The sequence below is a fragment of the Buceros rhinoceros genome, unplaced genomic scaffold, assembly GCF_000710305.1.
Source record: "Buceros rhinoceros silvestris isolate BGI_N320 unplaced genomic scaffold, ASM71030v1 scaffold6191, whole genome shotgun sequence".
In the NCBI taxonomy this organism is placed as follows: domain Eukaryota; kingdom Metazoa; phylum Chordata; class Aves; order Bucerotiformes; family Bucerotidae; genus Buceros; species Buceros rhinoceros.
In genome coordinates this window covers 48,516-61,355 of record NW_010392428.1, presented here as the reverse complement: position 1 = coordinate 61,355, position 12,840 = coordinate 48,516, and the positions used below count along the sequence as shown (strand labels likewise).

Sequence of the window (12,840 nt, the reverse complement as noted above, 5' to 3'; positions counted from 1 at the left end):
GTGTAGAGGAATGTTTACGCACTAAGTGTTAATAGCAGTAACACCGCCCATCTATCAGTGTCAAAACACATCAGTTCAAACGTTTCAGAGTCTGTCTCCCTGATTTTAAGCTTATCTACTCCGAGAACAGAAAACACATCACACCATGTCTTTTCAAATTCAGCAAGAGCAGTAGGACCATGGAGTCTTCCAGGCAATAACAGACCTCCGGAAGTCATGTAGCCCAGCCTCCGGCTGCAAGCGCAGGCCTGCCAGCAGCAGAACCTCCCCGCTGCAGGATTTAGGAGCACTGCATTCCTAGCCTGAAAGAGCTGCACTGCTGTAGCACACTGAGAACAGGGTGATCCCACAGAACTTAAAGAGACAAGAAACATTTTACCCCAAACGTAGCCATAATACAATAGGACCTCTACTCTCACAGAGAAGTGTGACCAGCATTTGTTTTGCTTCGCTCATCTGGAAGTGGGCACCTCAGCTCAGATCTCAAACTGCTGCTGATCCCATGTGCTAATGGAAGAGAACACTTTTTGGCCAGAAAGTCAGTATATCGGCTCAGCCAATACCCATAAATCCGATATTCTATTATGTATCACGTCTCTGAATCAAACATCAGTTGCATTACTGCTCACCAGCTGAGGTAGCAGCAGCAAAGCAGTTTACCAGCAAAACTGCAACCAAAGGTGAGAAACACCGCTTCACTGCAGGTCCGTGTGCTTTCTGGTGCTTTGCTGACTTCTTGGAGGAAATGCATTTACGTAGAAGGGGACCTCAACCTACTCTCACTGCCAGCAAAGATAAGAAACAAAATACGGTGAGATTTTCAAACTGCACAGACCTCACAGCCCATTCAAAAGTTTCCTCAACCATTTCTGACCCGATGTTCATTAGGGCACACTGAGAACTGAGCATTCATTAGATTTCCATGAGACCTGTAAGTGCAACAGGAATGTGCCAGCAGACATTTGGCATTAAATGGCTTCTCTGCAGCACCCTTCTAAATGAAAGCTATAAGCCATCATAAATTACATTGAAATTCTTAGGAAAATGGCATGGTTCTTATGCTTTAAGATTTACAGCAGCCCTTGACCTAATGCAGAGCACAGAGATAACTGCAGAATCCTATGACACAACACACACCATTTTTACTTGGTTAATTAAGCAGCTCAGAATAACTTGGCACACCTAGAGAAGCTTTTCTTAGCCTTTGTTGTCTTACAGTTTCATGTGGCTGGACACAAATATGGGCTGTCATGACCAACAAAACAGGGGCATCACTCCCCACAACCAAGTGCAGGGCTCTGAAGAAACCTGGATCATATTTTCAGAACTGCTGTTTATTAAAGCAGCTCTTAGAAATGACTGTGGATTTCTGCTGACGGGGAAAAGCTGTAAAAGAAGATGTCATTTCAAAGCTGAACCGTTAGGGGAAACATGTTCACCGTAACTCAAGTACCACCGAAATTACCATACTTGAACGGATGAGAGGGCATAAATACAAAGATACTTGCTTACAAAGAGAGCTCCGTTCATGTATAAAGTTCCCATAACTCCTCTGTCTCTCTGGAGCGTTAAGTGCTGCTTCCCATGGCTGACTGACCCAGCACCCTGCGCACAGCTGCTGGGTTGGGTTGTCAATGGGACTGTATGGGCAGCAAAAGCTCCTGCTTTTGCTTCCTCCCTGAATCCCTCAGCCCACCCTTTTAAATCCTTCTTTTACAAAAGACTGTTCAGTTTGTGGATGATGGGATGCAGTTTGCAAAGTAGCTTGATATTAGCATAAATCCAAGAGCGGGCAATGGGAACTACCTACAGTCCGATCTCAAAGCACTATGAGTGAATCCCAACCACCAGCAGGGCACTTCCTTTACATTAGCAGCCCTACGGGCGTAACAAGAGTCACAGCCAGAACGCTGCCATTCAACATTCAGTGGAAAGCCATGACAACCTTTGTGCTGACACACAGCTCAGGGGGACCGTGATGGCTGGACTTGTTTAATAGAAACTGGAGACACTTGGCTGGCCAGAGCACAGTTTGCATTCATGCAGAATTGCCAACCTCCTGTCTTAAAAAGCCATGAGCCAAGCCCACAGATCAGGGACATTCAGCTAAAAAAATATTCTGCTTGTAATAACATCTCGAAGCTGGCAATATTATGAACAACATAATAAAAAGACTTTCTGTCGCATTGGCCATATATACACCAAAGTTTCAGACTAAGGCAGCTGCACCAGCAGACCAAACCCTCAGCATAAGCAAGCCCTGACCATTGTACAATACCCCTGACGTCAATTATTGAGGGTAATTTCTATCGCTGAATCTGCCTGCTGATCTCTTACCCTGTAAATTAAGGTGCTACACTGTGCCTTTTGGAGACAAAACCTCAAGCTGGTTCTAAACCCAAACAAACCACAAGAATCTTATTCAGAGCTCTGCACATTCTGCAAGGAGCAGGGAGGGAGCCGCGCTCACGCCAAGTGCGGGCGAGCCCTGCATACAGACCACAGTCTGTGCAGTCTAAGCAGGACAGGGACAAGGAGCCTCGCTCGGCTGCACCGGCCCGTGCAGGGTCTGCCTCAAAATCTGTAATCAAAGTGTTTACTGTAAGGCACTGTGTGGGAGTGCAACCACATATGACTAAAGCAGATTATTATGTCTGTGGCAAAAAAAAAAAAAGAGGGCTAAAAAATAATAAAAAACTTAGCCAGGAAAATAATGTTTAGGAATTTATTAACTTCACCTTCAAGATTAAGTCAGATTATTTTTTTCCTGCTTTCTGGCATAACTAAGTGTTTTCGAATATGGAAATGAGGAGAAAACGTGGCCTCTTTCAGCAGTAATAAGTATCTGCCTGTTGCTACCTTAAAATCACAGCAATCACATCTGGTAACTGCCCTTTTCTCATGTTTCCACTAGTTTTCAGACTTCCTCTTGTGGTAGCTTGAGACTGCGCATCTGGATGTTTTAAACATACAAAGGAATTGCTAGAGCAAGCAAAAGAGAAAACGGTGCCGAGAGTTGAGATGTGCAGATAAGCAACTGGTGCACTGGGCAGCTAAAGTAACCGCCAGGCAGCCGGGGAAAAGCTTTTTCCAAAGAGGAGAGCACAAGCTCAGGCAGAATGAAGACTCACATTGTCTGTGGCTTCGTTTTTAAGGTACTGTTAGTCCAAGTGTATCTTTTGAACAAAGCTTTAGCTGCACCGTCACCAATCATTAAGTTTCCTGGAGACAGCACTCCCAAAACAGACAAAGAACTAGCAGTGGTAAGTGTTGGTTTCATCTTTGCTTCAGATTTCTATTGTTGTTTCATAAGCAGATGTGTCTTTCTTGTTTCAGCCGAGGGTAGGGAATGACTGTAGCATTCTCTCCCTGGAGTGTCTGAAGTGCTTGCTAGCTAGCAAAGATATCAGCTTTCAGAAGTTAAAACTAGAGCCAAGTAACGTTTCTTCTCTTAAAATTTTTAAAGCCGACAAAGAAAGTCTTTTTTTTTCCTGAAGTCTGAACATACAAAATAATTTCATTAAGCCATCACGACTATAATCAAAAGATTGCAGTGTAAGAGGGAACAAGGACAAATAAGAGACATCTAACGTTTTGCTTAAATCAAGTAGAAGTGAGGGCTGTCAGGATTCACTGAATGCCTGTATCCCGGTTTTCCAAAGTTTGATTTGCCAGACTGTTTACCGTGCGTTGCATAAACACAGCTTTAAGGGACAATTACAATCAAAAGCTGGCTCAAGTTTCAGAAGCCATTGTGACTAGTTTTGACTTTGGGAAAAAAAAAAAAAAGTCTCAGCAGAGGTTTAAAGAAATACTTTTTTCCAAATTCAGTATGGAACAAGAAAAGGAGTTTGGATTTCTGTGCCATTAGCAAATTATAGCTCTAACTCCACAGCATTTTATTCTAATCTTACTCTAGCCCTGTGGACCTTCATAAAAATGACATTATGGGGAAGTCCATTTAAGGGGAGATTGAGATGGATTATCCTTATTTTAGCATGTAAATGATAGACATTTCTCTTCTTCAGCAGTAGGTCCGTTTTAAGGAAGATTGAGATAAATTATGCTTATTTTAAGACAGAAGTTTGAAAGTTGGTCACTTTTCTCTAGGAGTTGGTGTGCATCTGGGGAAAGCTTGCCAGGTTAAAGGCAGCCGGGGGGAGGGTAGAGAGAGGATTTCCAGATGGGAGCTATGGTGGAAAGTGCAGGAAAAGCAGACAAACCGACCCAAGAAGGGCACTCCTCAGCCTTTAACAAAACAGATTCACCCAAGGTTTTGCCTTGGTAGCAGAGCAGCCAAGGGATGGAGGCGGGGTGGGGGTGGAAGAGGGGGTCTCAACATGGCTACGGTAAAATAACCACTCCTAATCAGGCTTTTATTGAATAACAGTGATCTGCATCTCCCCTCGTCCCTGTTTCTTTCAAACAACCTATTTATTTTGCGTACTCGGAGGAAAATGACAAGCTGGTTTAACACTGCAGCTCTTCATCTCCCTTGTAGTGTTCTTGGGAAATGCTAACGGGCTGCCTTTCCCTCACACCCTCCATCAGAACAGCCCCAACACTCCACATCAGAACACAAATTGCTATGTTGCAGCTGGCCCCTGTTTCATTAATGGGCTGGATCAAAATTCCAGATCACCACAGCTCCCTGCTGACTCCGGGAAAACTGAATTTCGCAGCCTAGGCCAAGATGTGGTTTACACAGACACTACATTTTCTTCAAGATTCTCTTCTCATAGAACAGCTGGTTATGTTCATTTCCCATCTTCAGTAAAAGCTCCATTTTAGGAGAAACTGAGAGGGGTTAGCTTTTCATTTAGAATCCTAGCAAGTAAGATTCTTTACCATGCCTGATTTTATAATTTTGGCTGTATATCTTACTCCCAAACCTAAAATGACACGAGCAGCACCCTGCTTCTTCAGGGAACGTCTGTTCTGCTGTATAGTCTATATTATACCATGGTACCTCTTGGGGAGGTGTAAACAGAAGCGTTAGGAAATATATCAGACTACATTAAAATGAAAATTGGGGTAAGAACAGATCCTCCAAACTGGCCTGTTTGATCATGTCCTTAATGCATGTCACATAATTTCCACCAAGCCCCATTAGCTATGAGTTGACAGAAGCTTGGTGGTGGCCAAGGTGAAACCATTCTGTGTCCATTACTCGTGTGGGCCATAGTCTCCACTGGAGAAATACCACATCAGAAGAAAAAAAAAAAAAAAAAAAAAAAAAAAAAAAAAAAAAAAAAAAAAATCACAAAAACTAGGCATAGTCTCTGCACAGTCACGAGGTGGATGGAGGATTTTCTAAAGGAAATAGTGTAACATGTTGATTAAATCCTTTTTCTGAGTAAACTGAACCATTTGCTACACAGTGCAGATGAGGTATGTCTGGACTTAATGAGGAGATGGCGAAACCCAGGCTTGACCAACCACAGCCAACAAATAACCTTTGCTATATTTTGCTGATGTCATTGTCTTACCCCCAGTCTCTGGGTGAACTTTAGTCAATTAATCAGAAACATGAAGTAAGGTTTCCCTCAGGAATACCTCCTGGCACAAGAATTGCAAGGTGCAGTCATTCTCCAGGCTTCCTGCAGTCCTCAGATAGAAATAGGTCTCCCTGATATTTCTGATACATTTTTGGCAAATAAACCTTCACCTTATTTTTCCTACCTTGAATTTGTAGTTAATACTTCCTGAAGTATGCTTCTTCCTCTGCTACAGACAGTTTTCCTGGAAGGATCGGTAAATTGGAGTCTTCCTGTCTAACAGCATCATTGGCAAGGGCATCTCTCAGCTCTGCGTCATGCTAAGCACCAGTTCAGGTGGCCTACCCATCAGTCTGGGAACACCTGCCAGCTGACATGGCTGTAAGCTTTTCTTTTAGAGCTAGGCACAAAAGATTGCAAACCCAAACCTGAGAGTGGAGATCCTGAAATCTCTGTGCAAGAGAACCATAACCTTCACTTCACTGGATAAAGTCTACAACTCCCAATAATTCAGTCAAGCTGTTACAACCTGTGTTAAAGATCTTTAGATAATGAGAGGTTATTATCATTTCAGAAGCACCCAAGCTAACATCGCCATCATAATCCATTTATCTGCTCCTCAGTGAGGCTGTTAACTCAGCAGCCTAAAGCTGTGATCATCTACACAGCGTGACTGAGCCTATCCATGCAACAGGCCAAACTCCAGCTACAGGTTTTCTCAGGTTCCATCTGGATCCAACACTGCATCCCAGACCTCTACTGAGCCAGCAGCCTGTTGTGTGGCCAGGTGTGAGTGTCCATTTAGGAACAGAGCTGATAAAGGATGGTAGGCACTTGCTGAAGACATAACTTCTAGTCATTCTTTTTCATTTGAATGACTGTGGTTTTAGAGCAGGTTTCACCACAAGCTAGAGACTGCCAGACCCTCTCTTGGGGCTACCCCAAGGTGCTCACAGTTACTCTGCCAGTCAACACTGAACTTAAGGGGAAAAATAATAAAAGCTAAAGGGTGAGATCTTGCTTGTGTACTGCCCAGGAGGTGAGGACCACGTATGGATAATCAGACCTCAGCAATTTATCTACCGATTGGTTTAACAGAAATACAGACTTACCAACACACATCTGAAAGAGATGGCTGCTCTAACTGGGACAACTGCCAGGGAATAGACTAGCCCAGTGCTCCTCCGGGAGCAGAGGCAGCAGCAAACCGCACTACACCTGCTCACTAGGCCTTCCTGCTCCGAATGGAAGGTGGAGGAGACTTGGGTGGGGACCATTTTAGGTAAGAAATAATGGGATTTGTGCTGCCTTGCTGATCCTTTATGACCACTGTTTTCAAAAGAGATAATTTTGTGGTCTGCCACCACGGCTGCATCAGAAAGATCAGTCTGGCCATAATCTGCTGGAGTGTTCGATGGAGTTCTAAGTAGCAGGATGCAATTGGCTGCAGTGTCCAGGCAACTGAGATGTCACAAACACCCTCTTCCTCAGGTCTTTGCAATGTCTGACTCAGAAGCTAACACGCCCAACGTTCAAACAGCTCCATGTGGTTTGAGAGAACAATGTGGGGTTTTCTCTTCAATTAATGTGGTCTCATTGGTTGGTAAGGTTGCTTTGATACCCTGACAAGCTTCTCAATAATGCACAGAGTCTTCCAAGAAAAAAATTACACAAAATCTAAAACTGTAAGCGGATTCAGACATCATAAAGAAACCAGAACAGATAAATGCGTTTTTACTTTGTAGTTCTACATTAAAGCTCTATGCTCTACTTACCAATAAAGCAATTCATTAAGTAACAGTGATAGCTAATAGTGGAAATGATTGCTTAATTAGCAATATTGTGTGATCGAGGATGGTTTGTGTCAATTAAGGAGATTCTGCTGGTGTCTCAGTTACTAATAATAGTAATTTTGAAAAGAAAACTTGCAAATTACAGATGGAAAGCTAACATGGAATTACAGTATTTATTTGCAATGATTAACTATTTCTTTTATGAATTTTAAAGTCTTTGTTCTGTGTTTTTTTTTTTCCAAGCAATACCTGAATAAATACTATGGGTGCCCAAAAGACAGTTGCAATTTATTTGTCCTGAAAGATACCTTGAAGAAAATGCAGAAGTTTTTTGGACTGCCTGAAACTGGAGATTTGGATCAAAATACTATTGAAACAATGAAGAAACCTCGCTGTGGAAACCCAGATGTAGCCAATTACAACTTCTTTCCAAGAAAGCCAAAATGGGAAAAGAATCATATAACATACAGGTACTGACCAGTGATGTTGGGCTTTGCTCACATGTAGCCAGAGTGCTTTTAAGAACCAAGCAGACAAGACGCTTTGAAGCGGAGTAGCTGCTCAGGCAGGATTTCTTGAATTAGAAGCTCTTTGTGTTGGGTAGCTGCTTTAGCAAACACCTCTGAAATTTCCGATCGTAAAAATTCAGGAATAGTCATCTAAAGATCAGCTTTACGGTTCTGGTTGAAACTAAAAAGGTTTTGGTTTTATCCTTTGCTTTGCTGCAAGCATCCTAAGGGAACCGAGGCAGGAGTGTCTCACCTGCCCATCTGCTCAGGGAGACCGCAGTACTTATTAGTGACTGCAGAGGCCACGTAGGAGGACAAACTCCTCTTCGTTCAGTCGTCATAAAAACGGAGGTCATCAAACAGGTGTTAAAATAGAACAATTGTATTTAAGATAAATACAGGCGTAATTTAAAGCAAACCTCTTGCAATAGGTTTGGCATGTTTTAAATTCTTACTCTAACTCTGAAGAGTTATGGACCAGTATAGCTCTCATGGAAGTCCGGAATAAAAAAAAAAAAAAAAAAATCATTACATTAGGCAGCCCAGGAACAAACTTTTAGCACCAATGAGAACACACAGCAGATCTGTCTTTGCTGCTTGACCTGGTCTGCGGCTTCCCCCCAAGTTATGACTCAAAGCGTCTCCTGTGCTGTCACTAGCCTGATAAACACCAAAGAAACCTGCGGCGGCTCTCGCAGCCCCCACTTGCGGATGTGCTTCCTCTGATTCTTCCTCATTCTCCTTAGGCACGAGGTAGTTTCCCTCACTACGCACAGGCCCAGCAGCAAAGAACAGGAGACGTGTCTTTAGATGGCGCTTAGCTGGCTATAATACAAGGCACTAAGAATTCCAATTTAAAGATATGAAGAAGAAGAAAGCGATGCACTTGGGAGTTTGTCCCTTCCCACGCCAGGGCTATGGCTCTGCCTTACCTCCTATTGCCCCATGTATCCTATTGCCAGAGTAACCGACGCGCTGGTAAAGGATTTGCTTTCAGCTGGGATGAATCAATACACAGCTAACTACAAGAGTAGGGGAGGAGGACTGATTTTCGGTTAATGTTATTAAGGAACAAAACAATCCCCACTTGAAACTTTCAGAACATTACTGAGCTATTTTATGGCGAATAAGTCTTATACTTCAAGATTTGTTTGTATGCTCGCGTCTGAAGTGACAGGGTGACAGCATGGCAGCAAACCCCTGAACGCCCTGTGCAAGGCCCACTGCTGTGCAAGCTTTACACCCTCTGCCTACATCATCTTCTTCGCGCTGCCCCAGCATTCCCAAAGGAAAATAAGCAGTAGCCGCCACTCTGAACACACCTCTGAGTCACCGGAAAGTGTTTAGACCTCCCGTGCAGCAGTTACCTCTGAACAGATCTCACTCTGAGGGCACGCAGCATTCTGCTCAGTAAACAGCAGCTACGGGGAGGGGGGTTCTGTGTTCCTTAACTCTGCCTTTTCCCTCTAAGGATTATAGGCTACACCCCGGATTTGGATCCTGAGACAGTAGATGATGCCTTTGCTCGAGCCTTTCAAGTCTGGAGTGATGTCACACCTCTGAGATTTAACCGAATACACGATGGAGAAGCAGACATTATGATTAATTTTGGCCGATGGGGTATATTTTTCTATTTTTACATATGTTTTTGGTTTTGTCCCTTTCATTAATCCTTAGTGTTGGAATGATCTTCCCTCAGTAAGCAGTACCCGTGAGCCTTTCTGGCAAACCTTGTCCTAGTTTGCACTTGGCTTATACAGGCTAAGATCTCATTTCACTAAGATTGTTTTTTTCTTTCTTCTACTTGAGAAAGAGAGCAGTATTTATACAAAATCCTTATGCTATATTTATCTTTCCAAAAGAGAATTGCTACAGGCAACATTTTATTTTTAAATTTATAAATCAGAAATAGAACTGGGAAATACTGGTACAGCTTTTAGGATGATGTGAGCTGGCTTCCTGCCACAGAAGAGAAAGGAATGCCACCGTACTGTTTATTTATGCCTCCCTACCCAGTTTTCCAGTGATAGTGGTGGGGGTCCTAACATTCTGGAGCTTAAAAATGGATGTGTAGCTTTCAATTTTGACTCCATAGCTGGTCTCTGTTCTTCAGCACAGAGGAGTGAGGGCTTTCAACACATTCTTTGGCGTTGAGGAATTTAAAAATAAGGATCGTAAGCTGAATTATGGTTTGAGTCAAGCTGATCATAGGTGACTTGATTCATTTTTGTTGTACATGCCTTCTCAATTAATTTTGGTTTTCCCTGAAAGAATGTTTATAGCTTTTCAGCATAAACCTGGGCCATTTTAACTTCTTACAGACACTCACAGAATTTTTAATACTAATGAAGATACTTGTGCAGCCACTCACTTGGGAGGTAGGCTTTGAACTGTTCACTTCCAAAGCCTAACTGAGCTCTTCGTAAAAGCTAGTTTTCTTTGCTTTAGCTACTCATGAGGTGACCTCAAAAGCTTCAGAGATTCTGTCCAGAACTCAGAGCTGCAGATCCTCATCCAGGTTGGCTTGGTTTGCAAAAGAAGTCTTACAAAAGCAGAAGTGTTTCTGCTGGGTTTAGTACTTGCTGGTTACAGTCAGCTCAGAAACAGTGGGAGAAGCGGTTTTTTCACATTCATCCATTCTTACCACTTTACTGCATCTCAGAGGCACGGGAGCTGGGACATCCACTAGGGTTTTCATTTTAACGTTCTCTCAAGCAAAAGGTCTACTTTGAAATAAATGGCAGTAAAGTAATATAGGTCAGAATCTTCCCCTTGACAACCGACACACTAGTCTCCTGAGATGAACGAACTGCACTAGTATTAAGAGAGCGTCACCAGCATGAAATCCGTGTAACAGAGTAGAGAATCAGACCTGTGTATTTAAGGCTTCTGTTAAATTGCAAGACATCAGACCAGAAGGCCTGAAATGATGCAACTGGAGATGCTGGCAGCCAGCTTTGATGCACAGGTCAGTGTGGTGGGAAAGCTATGAATACCAGGGTTATGCCCGTGCCAGCCTGCCTTGCCCACACACGGTCTACTTCCAAGAAAAGCCTACAGTCTACTAACAGGAGAGCTGTTGCCCTGTGAGCTGCCTGAGGCTCGGAGTGGTTGGTGTGGAGGAGAAATAAGCTCATTCACAGGACTTAGGGCACCAAGTAAGAGCTGGATTTCCAGGGGCTGGCTGCTGAGACAAGCAGCTGATTTGCTTTCCTGCTTAAATAGTTAGTGTCCCACACAAAGAAAAGAGCACAGCAGTCTGAAGCACAGCGGAAGAGTAGCCTGTAGCAAGAAGAAATCAGACTCTGCTTTGCAGGCTCTTTGTTGGAGACTGATAGGAACTATCTGAAAACACCACCACCCACAATGCTCATCTTACAGCTCCTTGCCAGCCCCCACTGAGAACCGGCAGTGCGCACGCAGTCATACATCTAATGTACAATATTTCACTGATCTTCGCTGCCTTTGATTCCTTTCCACAACGCTTTTGAGATATAAAATAACATGCTGCGACAACTGCAGCACTGTCACAACGTTCTTTGTAAGATCTGGCATCTCTTCCGGTTCAGTCTTGCCAGCACAACCCCTACCAATAAATTCACTCACTAGAGTGTTCTGCTGCTGGGCTTGGATGGGGAAGCACACATGATATTCATCATTCTTGTACAGACTCTCACAGAGCTGAGGTCATTGGAAACTGCTCTTTTTTGTCTGCTTCCTCCTGCAGAACATGGTGATGGCTATCCATTTGATGGCAAAGATGGTCTCCTGGCTCACGCCTTCGCACCGGGGTCAGGAATTGGAGGAGACTCCCATTTTGATGATGATGAGCTGTGGACTCTTGGAGAGGGGCAAGGTACCAGACTTCAGCGTTTCAGAACATATGGCCTAATGGCTGCTGTTTCAGGCACTGCACTAAATATTTTCATTGACATGTCAGTAAATGTCAGAGGGTGAAAATTAGTTTACACAATCTAGATTGTTCTCTACAAAATGTTTATGTAATTCCTAAATATATGTTATCTAGGATTCTCCTTTCTGTTCTACTGTTCACCCTTGAAAAACTAAATTAATAATGGGCCCAATACCGCACAACCTTCCTGAATTGTGGGAAAAGTACAAAGCCACAACTACAACTTTCGGTTCTCAGGGACTCGGACTACAACACCTTTCAGGGCTTTGTAAGCGGCAGGCTGGCCAGTGCTTTTCTGCTGACACACTGATGACTTAAGCTGTGGCACCAGTTGTGGAACCATTGACTTGAATAAGTTTTCACATACTCATGATATCTGTCAAAAACTGCTGAAACAAAATTGACATCAAATGGTGGATTAAGAACATCTCCAAGAATCTTTAACAGGCAGTTTGCCAAACCCTTTAGAAGAAAACAACTGAAGTCCAGACAGTATCACATAAACTAGACAAACAAGACCAAATACTAGTAGTTTGGAACGTTTCTTTTTCTGCTTGTACTTTGCCACAATTGTATAGTCCTAATTAGAATTCTTCTACTGTTAAATAATTTGGAAAACTTAACAGCAAGAATACAAACTTACTTTAACCTTTCATTTCAAATTCTACTTTTCTCAGTTGTCCCCCCACTGAAAAAATAATTGAACTTTAATATCAAAACAGTTGACTTCCTTCTGTTCATCTTGCTTTTAACTTCAGCAGAAGCCCTGACTGGTGGCTGTACTAACTGGACTGGATTCCTGCCTCAGGCTAACAACAAACAGGAGGAAACTCCGTCCTGTATTAGTGGGAATGCTGCACAAGCACCCACTTAGTTACTGCCCTTAAAAGAATCGCTGAGGACAAATGAATTATCTATTCATTAACGTATATTACAGCACCAGTACTGTCATCTTAAGACCACAAGAGACAAACAGAAATAAACCCCAGGACCTGGATGTGCCTGCGTTACCAACCTGTGCCCCAGCAGAACTCATTCAAGTCAAATGGGAAACACCAAAGTGGTTCATGTGGCACAAGGCACGCTCAGCCCATGCTCAGCTGCTGCCCAGAACCTTCCAAGCCCTG

At 43.2% G+C, this 12,840-nt stretch overlaps 1 protein-coding gene across 3 annotated transcripts in view; it reads left to right on the top strand.

Annotated features, from left to right (window-relative positions):
- Positions 1-580: 580 nt before the first annotated feature.
- MMP2 (matrix metallopeptidase 2 (gelatinase A, 72kDa gelatinase, 72kDa type IV collagenase)) overlaps positions 581-12,840 on the top strand; it is a 34,846-nt gene continuing 22,586 nt past the window's right edge. For 2 of the 3 annotated variants that reach the window (XM_010144464.1, XM_010144465.1), the window contains exons 1-4: positions 2,951-3,263; positions 7,535-7,761; positions 9,272-9,420; positions 11,528-11,656. In XM_010144464.1, the coding sequence (XP_010142766.1) occupies positions 3,120-3,263; positions 7,535-7,761; positions 9,272-9,420; positions 11,528-11,656 (649 nt within the window). In that variant the 5' untranslated portion in view covers positions 2,951-3,119. Of the gene's footprint in view, positions 594-2,950; positions 3,264-7,534; positions 7,762-9,271; positions 9,421-11,527; positions 11,657-12,840 lie in introns of those variants that run through there. The other variant, XM_010144466.1, reaches the window with a different exon arrangement.